Source organism: Triturus cristatus, chromosome 3_1 (assembly GCF_964204655.1).
Source record: "Triturus cristatus chromosome 3_1, aTriCri1.1, whole genome shotgun sequence".
Taxonomy (NCBI): domain Eukaryota; kingdom Metazoa; phylum Chordata; class Amphibia; order Caudata; family Salamandridae; genus Triturus; species Triturus cristatus.
In genome coordinates, this window is record NC_140583.1 from 893,083,119 (window position 1) to 893,100,778 (window position 17,660).

The 17,660-nt window shown below is 43.4% G+C and overlaps 1 protein-coding gene across 6 annotated transcripts in view; it reads left to right on the forward strand.

Annotated features, from left to right (window-relative positions):
- The window catches only part of LOC146861244 (sodium channel protein type 2 subunit alpha-like), a 905,823-nt gene that overhangs the window by 606,217 nt on the left and 281,946 nt on the right, over positions 1-17,660 (forward strand). For all 6 annotated transcript variants that reach the window (XM_085645403.1, XM_085645408.1, XM_085645407.1 and 3 more), the window contains exon 18: positions 3,097-3,220. In XM_085645403.1, the coding sequence (XP_085501529.1) occupies positions 3,097-3,220 (124 nt within the window). The remainder of the gene's footprint in view (positions 1-3,096; positions 3,221-17,660) is intronic.

Below are 17,660 nucleotides of genomic sequence, written 5' to 3' on the forward strand. Positions count from 1 at the left end.
CCACCCTATTTAGGGTCGATGATGTAATAATGTCTTTGGGGGTGAGGTTAACAAATAAAGAACGATCCCCGCATCCTGCGAGAAAACTGCCAGGCTGTGGGGGTGATTGGCTTTTTGTTTTTTCAGACACAAACTCCGGGTTTGTCAGTTTATTTGTGTAAAACAAACTGTGGAAAAGTTTGGCGAACGCCTGTCACAACCGATGGCGCAGGTCTACCAGCCTGCCGTTCCCTTCACTGTATAGAGATGACGGTTGGGCTGACAGTCATCTCTAACTTTGGTAGAGGATAGTCCGTCAGGGTGCCGGAGGTAATATCCTCGCCACCCTGATGGACCGAGTGCCATCCGTCAAACCTTAAACCAGCCCCGTCATTGGTATGAATGCACAAAGAAATGAAAGCTGCACACGTTTTTTTTTTTTTTTTTTGAAAAACCTTTATTGACATTTCAACCAATAACAAGTATGGGCCTACAACCCCCGGGGCCGGCCGCTAAGCAGTCAGAGTAACAGAAATCAATATTTATCACAGGCAGCACCTCGGGGAGCAGAATCTCCATGCTAGTATACTCTCGGCCACTGAACAGCCCAAGTAGGAGACCAGGATACAAAAGGTTTTCATTTTATAGTAAGGGAGGATGGAAGGATCAGGTGCCAAACAGTTTCCCGGCAGCAAGAAATGGCAGGCAGAATAATAAACGTCAACAATAAACAGCAATTTATCTAGTCAATGGCGCTGAAACAAGAAGTTCAGGATGTGGAGGAATATCACGGCCATTTGCGCCTGCAGTCCCCTGCCCTAAGACCCAGAAAACACCACGGAAATTGTGGCACACATGAAAACGCAGCGATTAACAACGAAGGAGTTCTACCATGCTGATCCCAGAAAAGAAAGACAAAGAAAAGTAAGAGAAGAAAAAGGAGGCCATGGAAAAAAGGGGTTAAAGACTAAAGGATCCCCTCCCCCAACCCCCCACCCTGCACCTCTGCAGATGAGTACGGCCCCCCCCCCCCAGCAGTGTGCCTGTCGCCCCGGAACCAGACCCGAAATATAGAAGAAACAGAGAAAGAGGAGTAAGAAAAGAAACCCCACCAGACGGGGGGTAGAGAGAATATTAATAAACTGGAGGAGGGCCTTCAAAACATGCCCCCGGCTTCTCCCTCCCGCACAATATGTTTTCCCCCAAGGCAAACAATAAGCAACACAAAATCGACCAAGTCAAAGAAGAATGGGGAGCATTATGCGCCTATTACACTAACAGTTATGCCGTGAGAGCACGCAACCCCTGAGCCCGCCCGCCTATTAGATGACCACCTCTGAAGGATCAGCCTTATCCTTGGCCACTCTTTGCAAATCTACCCATGCATACCCATCGTCCCAGTGCCATGTCCAATGTTACAAAGAAGAGGAGCGTCCAAAAAGAACAGGAAGCGACACACACAGGCAGGGTGGAAGTCTCTGAACACCAACACAGTCAGCAGTATGGAGAGTCGTCTTTCCCAGAGCTGCCCCAGGATCTGCACTGCACACAAGGTCCAAGAAGGCGAAATCAGCCAGAGCAGGCGACCGTTGCTTGAATATTGCCTGGGTCGCCGGAGGCCGCGCACGGGACAAGGCCACCACCCCCCACTCAGGTCCAAGACCTCCGGAACAGACCAGACCCACAGCCAGCCGATCACACGTTAATATACTGTCCGGAGTTTCCAGCTGGTCACTATCCACAGGGGCGGCCACGACACTGTCCTCCTGTGTGCAGTGTAGGAAGTCCCCGTGTACCTGGGGACAGGCAGGCAGCAACTGTTCCGACGCTGATGCCACCCCATCAAGCTTACTCCCCAATACCCAGGCGCCGTGAACCAAGGTGGAATGAAGGGCACCGAGAGCCTCGAGAAGATCACCATACCCCAGCACAGCTCTCGGCGCTCGCTCCGCTACGCTCCTCATAGTCGCACACTTCCAATCGTGCTGCGACCCAGTGTACAGGATGGTAGACTTCGTCCTGTCAAGATGGCCGCCGGGTAGGTCCAACCCAGATTGGGACCAGGACTCAGGGACAAGCGCCTCAGGTTCCATGTCACTGGAATCAAGGTTTCGGGGGCAGGCAAAAAATATATCCGGTGTGTGGTCCCGGGCAACAGTCATCCCCACCACGGACCTGCGCCCGCGGAAATCCGGGAGCAGTCCGCAAGAGTCAGGGCGAGTTACGGGCGGCGGCCGGGCAGCTCACCGGCGAAGGCTGAGGCAATCACCGGGGAATCTTGGATTAGCCACCTCGGGCATGCACTCGTTCCGCTACGCTTAGTGGTAGGAACGACCACGGCGAAATGTAGGCCGATATTCGCACCGCTCCGATTAGTCCGACTCCACCCAGTCCCCAAAGGCCGCTGTTGTTGAACTGCCGCCCGGCCATGTTATCCACTCGAGGTCCCGGTTCCAGGGTTGCACAGGCCGCAAACTTCAAATGGACATTTCTCCGGCGATACTGCCGCCAGAAACTTCGGAGTCACACGATCGGTTGCCGCTCTCATTCACCAACACGGGCATATAGCGCAGGCTAAGGATCTCATGCAGGATATCTGTGCGGGATGCGGAGGTTCACGGAGCCGGGAGCCTACGCTGCCGTCCCGGTCGCCATCTTGGCTCCTCCCCCCTGCACACGTTTTTAAACAACCTAATACCATTTTTGGTGAAAATACTCAGGCACAGAAAAGCACAAAATCGCAGAAAGTGACTGTGTACAAACAAGGATATGAAAAGAAAAAACGTTAAGGCACACCGGTTTCGCGTTTAAATTGCTGTTCCTAAATTTTTACTTATTAGAGCACTTGATTTATTCTATGACTACCTGTTTTCGGGGTTTCTTTGTGAACCTGTAAAAAGGGAGAAATCTGCAAGACATTTACAAGAACGACATGGGGCTGAACTTTGAAACATTTTCACTTATACTGTTGGTGTTGACCGTAATATGATTGCTAGGAGTGAGTAAATGGCCCCAATTCCAGTATTATGGTATGCATATAAAAGTCTTCGGGATGATTATTTTCCATTGTAATGTGAGGTACGGCTGGTAAAACACAATTCCCTTGGTTTTTTTCAGAATATAGCCTTGTCCAGCCCATCAGAAGGCAGCACTGTTGATATAAGACCAGTAGCTGAAGGGATACCGGAAGTGGTTGAAACTCAAGAACGAGAAGAAGAACCAGAAGCCTGCTTTACAGATGGTAAAAAGAGTAAAATATTTTAATTATATGTAAATTCTGCCTAGGTGCTTTTTCTTGTCTTTATCTTTGCGTAAACACGCCAGTGTAATTTCTGTCTAATTGATAGAGACACCCCCTTTGCTTTCCCTACTTTTTATAGGTAATTCTATCTTTAAGAGGACACATTTCTACTTTCTAATTAAACCGCTGTGCATTTTACACATGGATCATAAGTGTGTACCTTTGTCATCGTTTCTGTTATTTCTGGCGCCTCCCAGCTCTTAGTGCAAACTCTGTTGAAAAAGGTCACTGCAGTTACTGCCATTGTGAAATATTTGCTGCAATTAATTGACAATTACAAGGTCTGCAGGGCGGAAACAGGTGTAACTGTATGCATCTGATATGTGTTTCTCAATGTTGATTCTCATTTGGCTAATGACTATTTATTTTACCAAGAAAAGTAATTTCTTTAAAGTGGTCGTGAACGGGAGGAATGTAAACCAATTCTAGATCCAACACTAGTGAACATAGGCCACATCTTCCAATAAAGAGGACCATGCAGCACAGCCCTTGATGTAACTATCCTCACCCATCTAGCCTCCATGCCACCTACACACACCCCGTCACAACCCTACTCGAGCCTCAAAAATTCTACCGACCACAACTCACTCAAACCACAGCTGATAACCCAAAACAACCCATCACTTCCACTACACTGCACACATAAGCATACTCTGCCACACAAACCACCTCATCAGACTCTTTCCTATTCTACCACTCTCATCCACCTGCAGCAAACTCTTTCCTCTTCTACCACTCTCACCCACCTGCACCAAACTCTTTCCTATTCTACCACACTCGCCCACCTGCACCACACTCTTTCCTATTCTACCACACTCGCCCACCTGCACCAAACTCTTTCCTATTCTACTACACTTGCTCATCTGCACCAAACTCTTTCCTATTCTACCACACTTGCTCATCTGCATCAAACTGTTTCCTATTCTACCACGCTCACCCACCTGCACCAAACTCTTTTCTATTCTACCACACTCCCCCACCTGCACCAAACTCTTTCCTATTCTACCACACTCACCCACCTGCACCAAACTCTTTCCTATTCTACTACACTCGCCCACCTGCACCAAACTCTTTCCTATTCTACCACACTCACCCACCTGCACCAAACTCTTTCCTATTCTACCACACTCGCCCACCTGCACCATACTCTTTCCTATTCTACCACACTCGCTCATCTGCACCAAACTGTTTCCTATTCTACCACGCTCACCCACCTGCGCCAAACTCTTTCATATTCTACCTCACTCACCCACCTGCACCAAACTCTTTCCTATTCTACCACACTCACCCACCTGCACCATACTTTTTCCTATTCTACCGCACTTGCTCATCTGCACCAAACTGTTTCCTATTCTACTACACTCACCCCCCTGCACCAAACTCTTTCCTATTCTACCACACTCGCCCACCTGCACCATACTCTTTCCTATTCTACCACACTCGCCCACCTGCACCAAACTCTTTCCTATTCTACCACACTCACCCACCTGCACCAAACTCTTTCCTATTCTACCACACTCACCCACCTGCACCAAACTCTTTCCTATTCTACCACACTCGCCCACCTGCACCATACTCTTTCCTATTCTACCACACTCGCCCACCTGCACCAAACTCTTTCCTATTCTACCACACTCACCCACCTGCACCAAACTCTTTCCTATTCTACCACACTTGCCCACCTGCACCAAACTCTTTCCTATTCTACCACACTCACCCACCTGCACCAAACTCTTTCCTATTCTACCACACTCACCCACCTGCACCAAACTCTTTCCTATTCTACCGCACTCACCCACCTGCACCAAACTCTTTCCTATTCTACCACACTCGCCCACCTGCACCATACTCTTTCCCATTCTACCACACTTGCTCATCTGCACCATACTCTTTCCTATTCTACCACACTTGCTCACCTGCACCACACACACCAAACTCCAAATCCACATTAAAAACATTTTCCTATTTATAGTTTGGACTCCTAACACAGTCTGACACACAACATGCCACCACCTTTATTCAGTTATCGTAATTGAAGAGTTACATGACTTTATGGATTCGTAGTAACCAAATGTGACTATACACTCCAATCCCATCCACCTTCCCTGCAGTATCCATCTTATCATTCATATTGGCAGTGAGAGTGGTACGGGAAATGTGCCAATAAAGACCGTATCTAACTATTACAACTCTAAATTCAATGTGGTGTCAAAACCTTATGGCTGTATTCAGAAACTATTTTTGATGGCATCCAATAGTCATGGATGCTTTCCTGCCAGTCACTTTTTGACGAGCTTGGCTTGCATCAAGCAGTGTATTCATTTTAACCTGTAAAAGATATTGTAATAGTACGACTGTTCAGAGGACTGTTTGTGCCATACAAAGATTTAATGGCGATACAGTATCCTGCAGTCTCAGAATTCCATATTTAGTGACTTTGTGTATGGTTAATGTGTGATGGATTAGATCACGAGCAGGGTTAGTCATAATAGTTGCTGCTGTTGCAGCCACATGGACCAGCATAAAGCAAGCAAGTACTCATCAGCTATAAAGCCAATTATGAAAACAAAGTCTTGGTGTCTATGACTGAGGAAAAACAGCTTCTACCCCTAAAGTGATTGTATTCAAGTATAGTACTTCTGCTACTACTAATAATAATATTTGTTACTATTATTATAATTATCATTAAATGTGTGACACCCATGCACAAAGGTTATACCAAATCATGCATGGGCGGCTCTTTGTTGCTGGACTAGATCTAGCAGGGGCACTTCAAAAAAAGATCAGGAGGCAGCGAATCCCTGATAGCCATTCCAAAGTGACTGGATGAGGGATATGCTCTTAAACCCTAATAAATATTCTTCTTTTTTTCTTCTTCTTGTAACAATATTAGTAATAATATTAATAACAATAATTTGTTAGTAGTAGTAGTAATAGGGTATTAGTGTTATCATTTTATAACTATAATATAAATCTATATACTATTAATACTAATACTATTACCTATATACTACTATTACTAATAGTATTAAAAATACTAATAAGAATAGAGATAACAATACAAATAATAATAATAATTATTATTAGTAGTAGTAGTAGTGGTGGTACTAGTAGTAGTAGTGGGGCCACTCGATTGAGCAATTCTGAAGCATTTTTACTTGATTATGTAGCTACTTCATTTGCCACATAATTCAGATTTCAACATAAGAGTTTTTCTTGCTAAACTGATCAAAAGTTACTAATAACATGACACAAGACTCTTTGTAATAGTTTGCCAGTTGCTGTATGTTAAATGTACATTCTAAACTAGTACTAATGAGGTGAAACCTTTGCACAGACAGTATTGTTGTGTGCTAAGATAACAAAACAGTGAAATATTATTGCAACAGAATGTGATACATTAAGCTGCATATTTTGGCTTTTCTTGTTACAAAATGTAGTCACTCCTACTGCATACTGTGGCCCTTTGTTGCTGCACAGTTTCAATTGGCCTGATAATAATAAGAATATTTTTTTTGAGTGCTTCTTACAGCTCCTTTGCCATATCTAAGCGATATAAATAGATGTGAAACTAACATGTTACTTATACGCATAAGAAGTTACTCAATTTAACCACATCTGGAGGATGGAAAGATGAGTGTGCCTTGCAAAGATTTGAACTAGTAATTGTTTGATAATTGAATTTGTCATTGGCGAACTTTCAGCTCATTGAGCTCTCCTCCCGGCTCAGTATATGAGTACAATAGTGCGAAAGCAAAAGGGGTGGTTGGCAACATGGTTTTATGATTTTCAACACTTTCTTCAGTCTAATGCCATTTATTAAATACTGCAATCCATTTTATACAGATTTCATGCTTTAGGTAGTCATTAGAGAAGAGTTTTCATACCTCATGTGTACGATGTGGGAAATCACCCTTAACTCCAGTGCAGGACATACATACTTAGAAATGCCACTGTAGGATAGGGAAACTGCTCCCACTTGAACTTCTCCAATTGAACAGTAGAGGTACAGAAGGCTCAGACTCATAGGGAAGTCTGCAGACAATGGGAATTGTACAATAAAGCATTCTAGAGTCACCTCCTGTTTTCATAGACTTTGGGATCTGTCACATGCACATGGGTGGTTTTGCCGAGGCTGCTCCCATCAGCTAGAACAGTGTTGCCCCACATAGGTTAAGAATTGCTGTATCCATGGAACATTTTTAAGATGTCCACATATTTTCCATTCAATGAATTTCAGTGGCAATCATTTACAGAGCAAGTGCTTATTCTAAAACTTTGACCTGGATTGGGCACTTCTCAACCTTGTTGGATAACTTTCTGCAAACATTTGCTGGTTGGTGTTCTTCTCTGAGATTCATCGAGGGTACTGCATAAAGGGCTCAGTGCCGATTGGCTATGTCAGCATGCTGTGTGCTTAGTCCTAAATTCAAATGAAACCTAGCATGTACAATAAGTGCAAACATTTATTGAGTAAGTGCCAGTCACCTTGCCAGAACATTTTGTTTTCCAAAGGTTGCAAGATTTTACATTAGAAATTGATTGTTCTTTTACACTAATTTACAGTTGACCTTTCAATATGGACAAATACTTATTGATGAATACTTTTATCAGTTCATCAGAAGGTTAAAGTGTAAAAAATAGATCTGCTCATGGTCACCTCACAAATGATTCAACAGCCTTTTGATGAATATACCATGGTTCGAAAAGTATCAAAGCCTTTTGTACCATTATGGGCTCTATATATTCAGTTGTTATTATTTTGCAAAATGCCTATCTATAGCCCCAGTGTTTGGCATTGCAAGTAGAGCCTTCCATAATGCTCTAAAACGCAACCCCTAAAATGCTACTGTTGTTACACAGTAGCCAGTTGATTGCAAGAAATTTACCAGGAACAGAAAGTAGGCCACCAGAGATGAAGCACAGGAAGGACTGATAGATTGTTGTAAAGCCAGGAATTCTGCTTCATTGAACCTTTGGTATTGTCAGTGCAGACCCAGCCTCCAGTATTTGCACCACTCGTAATGATTGTGTTTAAAATCTTTTCATATTACATAGTAATCTTATCAACACTTTTAAGGCCCGATTCGAGGTTCAGCGGTGTGTGGGGTGGACAGTACTCCATCATCTCGCCCCACACTGCTGAGACTCACTGCCACCCACCCACCAGATTTCAAGTTATTTGTAGTCTGGTAAGCGGGCAGCGTGTCGTTTTCTGGGCAGAGTCTCTTTCATAGGCCACGGTGCCTTTTTCCGTAATGGGAATGCCTCACAAAGTTCCCGCATGGCATGGACTCAAAAGTCAATGCTGTGCAGGAACATTTGTGCATGCACACAGGGGGCACATGTTATGCCCCTCTGTATGCATGCACAAAGGGAGGAGGCGCCGGGGGCCCTGTAGGGCCCCCTTTGTTTCCTCTCTTCCAAGGTTTACATGGAGAAGAAACTGCAATGTAAACCCGGGAGGAGAGGAAACTTGTAATATGCTTGGAGGAACCACGGCAGTCCCGCCAAGCATATTGCGGCCTCTGGCCACCACGCCACCAGCAGAGAACGGCGGTTCCCTGGCGGTGGTCCCAGGGTGATCCAACAGGCCAACGTGTAATGGGGTGGTTGGACCGCTGGTGCGGCGGTGGCTAGACTGCCACCGTCGCACCACCACAAGTCTTGCGGCCCTCGGTCTGCCAGCCTTGTAATCGGCCGTTAGTGTTTTAGTGGTAACTGCGGTGACTTACAATCCTCATTTTTTTTTATTCAGTGAATTGCTGAGCAAATCAAGCACGGTCCACATAAAAAGTAACCCAGGATTAATGGAGATCCTACTGACATATATTAATTTAGTATTGATCTTTGGGCATCAGTAATAACTGTTGTACTGAATGCAGTCATGCAAACTGGAATCCCTGATTCCTGTTGCGAATCAAATATATTACCTATTTTTTAAAAGTGAAGCAGAGGTCACCCCAGTTGTTATTATCATAAGTCTGTAATCAATTCTACCGTCTTAAGCATTTGAATAGGAAACACTAGCATTATTTGGGCTTTTCAACAGTAGATTTACTTTTATACCTTTATCTCCTAATCACAAATCAAACTAAGTAAGGTTCATAAGGGGAAAATAGTATACTTGACCAACCAGTTATGGTACTATAGCATTCTGATTTGCATAATATTTGGTCTTCGGTTGAATACTCCACTGCATTTTCAACCCTGAAGGGGAGTGAGAGATGGATGTGCTGTGGCTCCATTCCTCCAAGGAAAGGAGCTCAACACAATCCGAGGCTAAACATGTACTTCTTTTCAATTCTTTAAACCACAATAAAGAGGCAACTTCAAACAATGACTGAAGTAACAGCAATATGCTATTTGATCACAGATAGATGAATCAAAAGGTGATTTTCTCAATTCTTTCAAATCTTTATTCAAAAAGTATCTAGTTGAAGAAAACAATTCTGGGCAACCAATGTGTTTCGCCCACTTATGGGCTTATTCAGGGGCTCAACATAATCGTATATTTGACTTCAATCCTTAAAAGCAAACTTGCCCATCAATTACTCCTGATACAAACATGGTTTCAGTCAGTGGATCCACTACAATGTGTTGCAGGACAGCAAAGTTACTCCCTCCATATAGTACTAGCAGGACCGTTTCTTTTTGATTTGCCCTGTCATCTTGAGCCGTGTTCGACCATTGAGAGTACGTCCACGTGGTTGTGGCATCTGGCAGGATTTCGTTTTTTTGGCAAATCCTATTGGACGCCGCAAAAGACTGGGAAAATCATATTTTTCTATACATGAAGAGTTGGACCTAAAGTTTTTTGGAAAACAAGTTAAACTCCCTCACGTCATAGTCTGCTGTCGGGTGCAATGCTGCTATAACTCAGAATCATGGAGTTCTCTCTGTCTGCCTAAGCCTTGATAATTGCATCAAAATACCCTTGGTAAGATATAAAAAGAAGTGTGTGGATAACTGGGATGCCTGGAAATATTTTTTCTTACCCCAAACAATTGTTGAGAGGGTCAAACAATGATTTTTCGGAAGCCTTTTTGACAAAGATGTCATGCGAAAAGAGACCAGATGAATTAGGGAAAAGCTAAGAGTATACATGCCCCTGCTATCTACTGTTGACCTTCATATCGACTTAACATGGGTTGAAAGCTCTTATGAAAGGCATCTGTTGACCAGATAGAGGTTCAGTCTTGTCCATCATACCTTTCTTTTCCTTAAGGCCGGCTATCTTCAGATACCATTAGTTTCTTCCCTTGTGACAAATAAATAAATCAGATAATCGTATTAGAAGTTGCCAGCATTTACTACTCTCACCCTAATTGATTTGCTATGTTGTTGGGCATTATTACTTTTCAGCTGTGAAATATGGAGACATCCTGTCTGATCCCACAGGTTTAAATGGCCAAGGGCAGGCTGTTTCCCATTTTTTACTTGATTTGTAATAATTTTTTAGTTGAGGTGCAAAACATATTAATGCATTATTAACATGCACCCTAAAATAGACACATTCTTAAACATATATTTATGTTAGTGAGGTTTGCAATACTCCACAATTGTGAGAATCTAGGTTAAATATTCTTCAACCTTTTACAATGAATATATTCTTCGTATTTAACATAAGGAATTTGATTCTTCAGATGAATTCAAAATGTTGGTCTATTTTAAGTGATTTTAAATGTCTATGGCTCTCACTTAGAATTTTGTGAGGTGAGAACACTGTCATTATTTAGAATGGGGCATCCTTTATTGTATGTCCTGCCCGGGTCTGCATGTGAGGCACAGTAGATCACATGATAGTGGTAGATGTTCAGGTCAGAGAGATCTGAATGATTGCTCCTTGTTGATAGGACAAGGTGTTCAGTATCCCAAGCTTCAATTTAACAAATGTTTAGTCTTGTAATCATGTTCCCTTTTTGACCCAAAAAGACTAATGTCCAATTAATAAGGAAAGCCAGTACCTCCAATATGGTATACTGCTGAAAGGAAGCAGTCTAATAACCCTACTATTACTGTATTTCTCAGCATCAAGCAAGACTTTCCCTTGAAAAAGACGCCTGTGTTCAACCATCACCAGCATACTGTCTTTGCATTTGAAAGACGTGCTACCTCATACCAGGTCAGCATCAGTTTACAGTGCAGGGGGGCATTCATTGAACTACTATGTAAATTTGGGAATTATGGGTATGACACCAAAGTTGCAAGCCAACTTGCATGCCTTGACCTGTAGCCACAGTTTTAACTTGTAAAATGAATCTAGAAGCCCCATAATCCTTTTGCATTGGTGTGGAAGCGCTGTGCCATGACACAATACTTATCACATGTTGTAGGTGGGTTGCTTTTTAGGGGAGAGGGTTAAGAAGAAACGTAAAGTTTAGTATGCAGTATTATGCTACCATAGACCATATGACCAACCCTTCTTATTAGTAGGGGTGGGCGGTATTTGCCAAATCCACTTTCGCAAATTATCCCGCAAACACGCGGAAATATCGCGAAGATGCGGAAGTTTTTTTCCCGCCCGTTCGCGGTATTTTCTGCATGGTCGCGGCTCGCCAACTTACCCATGTGGATGCTCGCGGGCGCGGCCATCTTGTTTTCAGTTGTCTCGCGGTGCATGATCGCGAGAAGAAAGACGTGATCGCGCGACGCATGACGTCACTGCGGGCGCGAACTGTCGCGAGACAGCGCAAATGGCTACCAACAATCCAACATCTCATGAAGAACGTGACCGGATCGGGAAAACTTGTCGGCGAATGCTGGGATTCAGGTAAGACGATCGCGCGCACGCGAGAATGTATTATTTTAAAGCACGAGCAAGAAACAAATTATCGCTAAGCTGCGGAATGCGGAAATTTTGACATTTTCGCACTTTCTGCGGAACGCGAAAATGTCAAATTATCGCAATTTCCGCGACCGGAACTAAATTTTAGCCCAGGCCTACTTATTAGGGGCTATAATGTGCAAGAAAATGACTCAGTATATCAGAGATTAGCAATAAGTAAAAATGGCATTCACAGGGTCAGTTAAATTGTGCTTCACCTCTGTGAACTTCATCAAATGATTATCTATATGTCGAAGCCTAACCCAGCTTTAAAATCATTAAAGACAACCTTGGCTCCTCATATAGGGCTGTCAACCTGTAAAAGGAAAGATTCATGCTTATCCAGAGTGTGCTTGTAATTTATATTCTTGGTCAACCCCAATGAATAATCTAAAGTGTGTTGCATTTGGTTCCCAGTGATAAGAATATACTCCAGAGTGAATCACGTTACATAACATAAATCTTTCTCAATTTGCTCATTAACCTTTGTAGCAAGGACAGAGGGGTAGATATACCTTCGAAGTAAACTTCAGTTTGCACAACCAATATATCCTAACATCAAGACATGATGCTTGCACAAAAGTATACAATATGGTAGATTTGCTACAGATTTACAGATTTGCCCAAGGGCATCTCTGATTCTTACTTACACAAATTCATACTGTCCATATTCATGCAATATGCAGCTAGCTTACAGTTTTTCAATCAATTACACTTTATACTACAACACCAGACCACATGAAATACCCTGGTTATTAAAAATGACAGATATTTAATGTGGGCATGTAATCCTTTTTTCATCCAATGCCCAAGAAAGTCACCCAGATGGGTTTGACATTTACAACACTGATCCTTGAACAGAGAGTTGGCTCTAAACTGATTTAACCCCTTACCTGAAAGGGACAACATAAATGAACTGTGCATATGTGAACACGACAGTATCACTATCTCCTGCCATCTGATCTGGCAACTGATGGTGAGATCTATATAAACCCAGTATTGATGGTGGCTCTGGACACAGCAAATATATAGAAACAAGGACTCCCTGCTAAATATAACATTTCCAAGGGCAGGGAAAAACACTAGTGTGCCTATAATTTCTAGAACCAACAATCGATGTTTATCCACAACTCTTTGATCTTACTAGGAATGAATTGTCTTAACTGATGAGCTGTTGATAAATAATTTTATGAATTTATGTGATAGGAAACTGTGTTCAGTTTAGCATTTGATGTTATGCTGGACAGTGTTTTATGTCAATTTAGTTGGTAGAATGATACATGTTGTTAGAATGACTGTTTGTTCCAAGATGTAATTTCAATGGTGTATGATGTTTATATTGAATTAGAGAATATTCTCTTATTAAATCTAGCGTAATGGAACGTATTGATTGACATTAAATTACATGTATAAATAAATAGTATATTCTTCTTATATATTCATGTTTGCTTAGCCAATATGTGTCTGTTGTGAAGTATATATCATTAGTTGCTCAGGGCACTGAACACAGTTACAGGAGAGGGGTGTATTCTTTCTCATCAGAGTGAGAATCAGAGACCTAAATTCTGGACAAGCTGCAGGGCATCTGCTAGAAATTAGGTTCCTGGTTGACTGGGGTGGAAGCCCCAGTCAAACACTAACCGCAATCTTAGTCCGGGTAAGTCACAAGCACACCCTAAATTAAAAAGTATTTGTGAAACACTTCAAACAGTAAAACTGTTAAAACACCACACAAAAGGATTCCATACCAAGTAATAACAATAGGTCTTAATTTAATTAATAGAACATGATCAAAATGAGATTAAATGTGAAAACAGAACTAAGAAGCAATAAGCCCATATTTGAGATTTCTGGTCTCGCCGGACTGGGACAAAGTCAAAGGTTCAGGCCGACTGCAATGGAGCGCAGGTCTGATACAGGGACCTCACAAGGCCTGCTGAACAAAAGTACCTTGATCCTGATTGCAACCGCGAGGATGCAGGGTGCAGCCGAGTGATGCATCGGTGTTGATCTTGCAGCCGATGTGAAGCGTCAGTGATCTCCACGCAACCATGGCAGTGCGCCGGTTCCAAAGACGAAGCACCAGTTCCAAGATGCGATGGTACGAAAGCCGATGCGCTGTGTTTCTCCACATAGTCAAGAGGATGCATCAATCGTCTCTCTGCAGTGGCTGTGATGCGGTGGTTCCGATGAAGCAATTATGATGGCGATGCACTGGATTTGAGTGAGATGCGCTGGTTCTGTTCCCGCAACAACGGTGATGGGTCGATTCTGCTCTTGCTTGGGCAAGCACCTGGGTTCACTTTCAATGTGCCAGGCACAGGAACAGGTTGGAAGACTTTCATGTCCGAGTCTTTAAATCAGGAGGTCAGTCAGCTACCCCCTGGAGCCACTCTGAGTTCAGGTGATGGATGTCTAATATTTACCATGTCAGAGAGTACAGCAGACAACAGTGAAACACAGCAAGACAACAGTCTTCCAGAGCAGCAGTCCAGAAGAGTGGAAGGCCTTGAGCACAGCAGTTCTTCTTGGCAGAGTGGTTTCAGGTCCAGAAGTGTACCGAGTTGACCGTCAGAGTACTGAGTTGGTAGGGCCAGAGGTCCAGCACTTATAGCCAGTTGTGCCATTGAAGTGGGGTGACTACAAAGGATAGTTTTAGATGTACACAGAGGTCAATACTTCCTGATCTGCCTCCAAACTCACTACGGGGGAGTATGCAGCCCTTTGTGTGTGGACAGGCCACAGCCTATTCAGTTTTAAGTGTGAGGCTGAGCCAGCTCCTCCCTCCCATACTCTGAGGAAGAGCCATAAAGCCACACCAAAATTCCCTTTGTGTGTTGCTGTCTAGAGGGAATACACAACGTTCAGCTGTCACCCAGCCCAGCCAGCAATCAGTGACAGGCAGCAGACACAAAATAGCAGAGAGCAGGAAAATGCCTAACTTTCTAAAAGTGGCATTTCCAAAATAGTAACAATAAATCCCACTTTGGCACTAATGAGGTTTTACCATTACCATTTCATAGGTACTTAACATCACAGATCAATCAATCAATCAGAATTTATCAAGCATGGCTAATCACCCAATAGGATATCCAGGTGCTTGCACATCCTGGAGGCTTATTCAAACAACCAGGTCTTGAGGGCAATAAAAAATTCTGGAAGTGAGGTGATGGTCCGGAGGTACAAGTAAAGGCTTATCAAGGTCTTTGCTGTAATGTGGGAGCAGGAGCATCCTCCACTTCTGCTTCAGTAGATGAAGGAATATGGGCAAGTGAAAGGGTGCTGGAGCAAAGTCTTCTTGATGGTTGGTGGAAGTTCAGGTGGTGGTTAATGTTGGTTGTGTGGAGCCTTTTGTGTGTGTGGTCAGCAGCTTGAATTGGCATCTGTTCTGTATGGGGACTCAGTAGAGTTTCATGATGTGGGGTGTGATGCGTGTGTTGGGATACGCTGTTGAAGTCTACCAAGAGGTCGAGGAGGATCAAAGCTGATGTTTCTCCTTGGTCAAGGAGGGTTCACATGTCATCGGAGGCTCCGATCAGGGTGGTTTCGGTGCTGTGATTGTTGCAGATGCTGGCTTGCGAGGCATTGACTAGCTGGTTCTGATCCAGGTGTGTCATCATAAGTTGCTTGTTCATGATCTTTTCCAGTATCTTTTCTGGGAATGGGAGTAGGGAGATTGACTGCTAGTTTTTGAGTTTGCTGGGGTTGGCGGAGGGTTTTTGGTGTGGTGGTGTGACTTTGACGTATTTCCAAACGTCGGGAAATGTTGCAGTGGTGATAGAGGTGTTAAGCAGGGTGGTGAGTTCCTGGATGATCCTTTGGTTTCTGAGGTTGAAGATTTGTTGTGGGTATGGATCTGTGGAAGCGTGGAGGTGGTATCCAGGGTGGAGAGAGGATGTTCCACGTGGTTGGTGTGTGGTTCGAGTCAGTTACAGTGGTGGTGTATCTGTCAAGGAGGTCCGTAAGTGTGGGTTGAGGTTCTAAGTTTCTATATATGTCTGCGGTCTTGTCGTGGAAGAGGTGGGCGAGGTTGTCACACAGCTCCTGTGAGGATGTGATGTTGTTTTCTCTGGCAGCTGGGTTGGAGAATTCCTTAACAATGTTGAAAAGTTCCTTGGTGTTGTTGGTGCTGGATTTGATTCCTGTGGCAAGGGCTTTCTTTGTTGCCCTCAACAGGCGGTGGTAGAGGTTGAGGGAGGCCTTGAAGGCTACCTTCTCTCTATTAGGAATTACAGCCTATTAAATGTAATAAGTAATCTCCAATGTTATCCTATGAGAGGGGTAGGCCTCACAGTAGTGAAAAACGTGTTTGGGAATTTTTCACCACCAGGAAATGTAAAACTTAAAAATGCGCGTTCTACCTTTTGATTACATAGCACCTTAATAAAAATGAGGTTTAAGGCTTGGCAAGGGGTTTTAAATACCAAGTTGACATGTCAGTGTAAACTGCACATACATGCTTTGCAATGGCAGGCCTGAGACATGTTTAAGGGCTACTGGAGTGGGTGACACAAGCACATCTGCAGTTAGACTGGTAGAATTCAATTTACAGGCCCTGGGCACATTTTGTCACTTTATTAGGCACATATCAAGAAATAAAATGTGCCAATTGTGGATACATCAATCAAACCATGTTTAAGAGAGAGAGCACATGCACTTTAGCAGTGGTAAAGTGCTCAGAGTCCTAAAGCTAACAAAAATGAGGTCAGAAAAGAGGAGGAAGGCAAAAAGCTTGCGTTGAACCTTCAGAGGGCCATTTTCTAACAGTAATATAAAACCATTTACAGGTGCACAGTTTTAATTATAATGACCATTCTGGTGATTCCAAATCTGTATATACCTTACGTTTGTTGAATTTTAGAGTGCTCTTCTTCTTCCTTGCATACATTTGAATCAGGAAGAAAAGTGCACTCTTGATACCACTTAGTGAGTTTACATGCAGAACAATGTCCACCCTCTGGATTGGTAGTACGCTATTCCGATTGTTCACTAAATATATAGTGAGATCCACAGGTCTTTCCAACTTTCCTGTAAACTTGCTATTCAACCTATATATTATCAATCAAAGGTGCAGGGTTACATCCTGGTGTGACATTTTATCTTCATGCATTTCCTTGGTCGCATATACTGCACCAATTGCAGAATCTCTCTGGTAATGGGTCTCCTGTCTTCTTCATTTACTCTTTGACCTCGGTGAGGATTTACTATGCTCAGGGGACCTTAGCAAAATAAATTCAATTTCTTTTCATATCATCGAGAATTGTGTTACTCATTACAGCCCGGAAGGGACTGGGACACTGGGGCTGGCTACATTAATGGTACCTCTCTATTCCCACCATATCCCAGAGAGGAAACATATCACAGTAATTGAACAAGGGTAGTGGTCATTTTACTTCTGAAGTCTTAAGCCACTGGAAGAGCCTGTGGGGATCATGGGAATCAATCCTCCATGACATGCACCCATTAGTGGAGCTGTGAGCCACTCTTTGAGTCCTTGCTAGTTTGCTGAAGCTCCTGAGCCTCACAGGTTTTTTTTGGAGGATGATGGAGGTG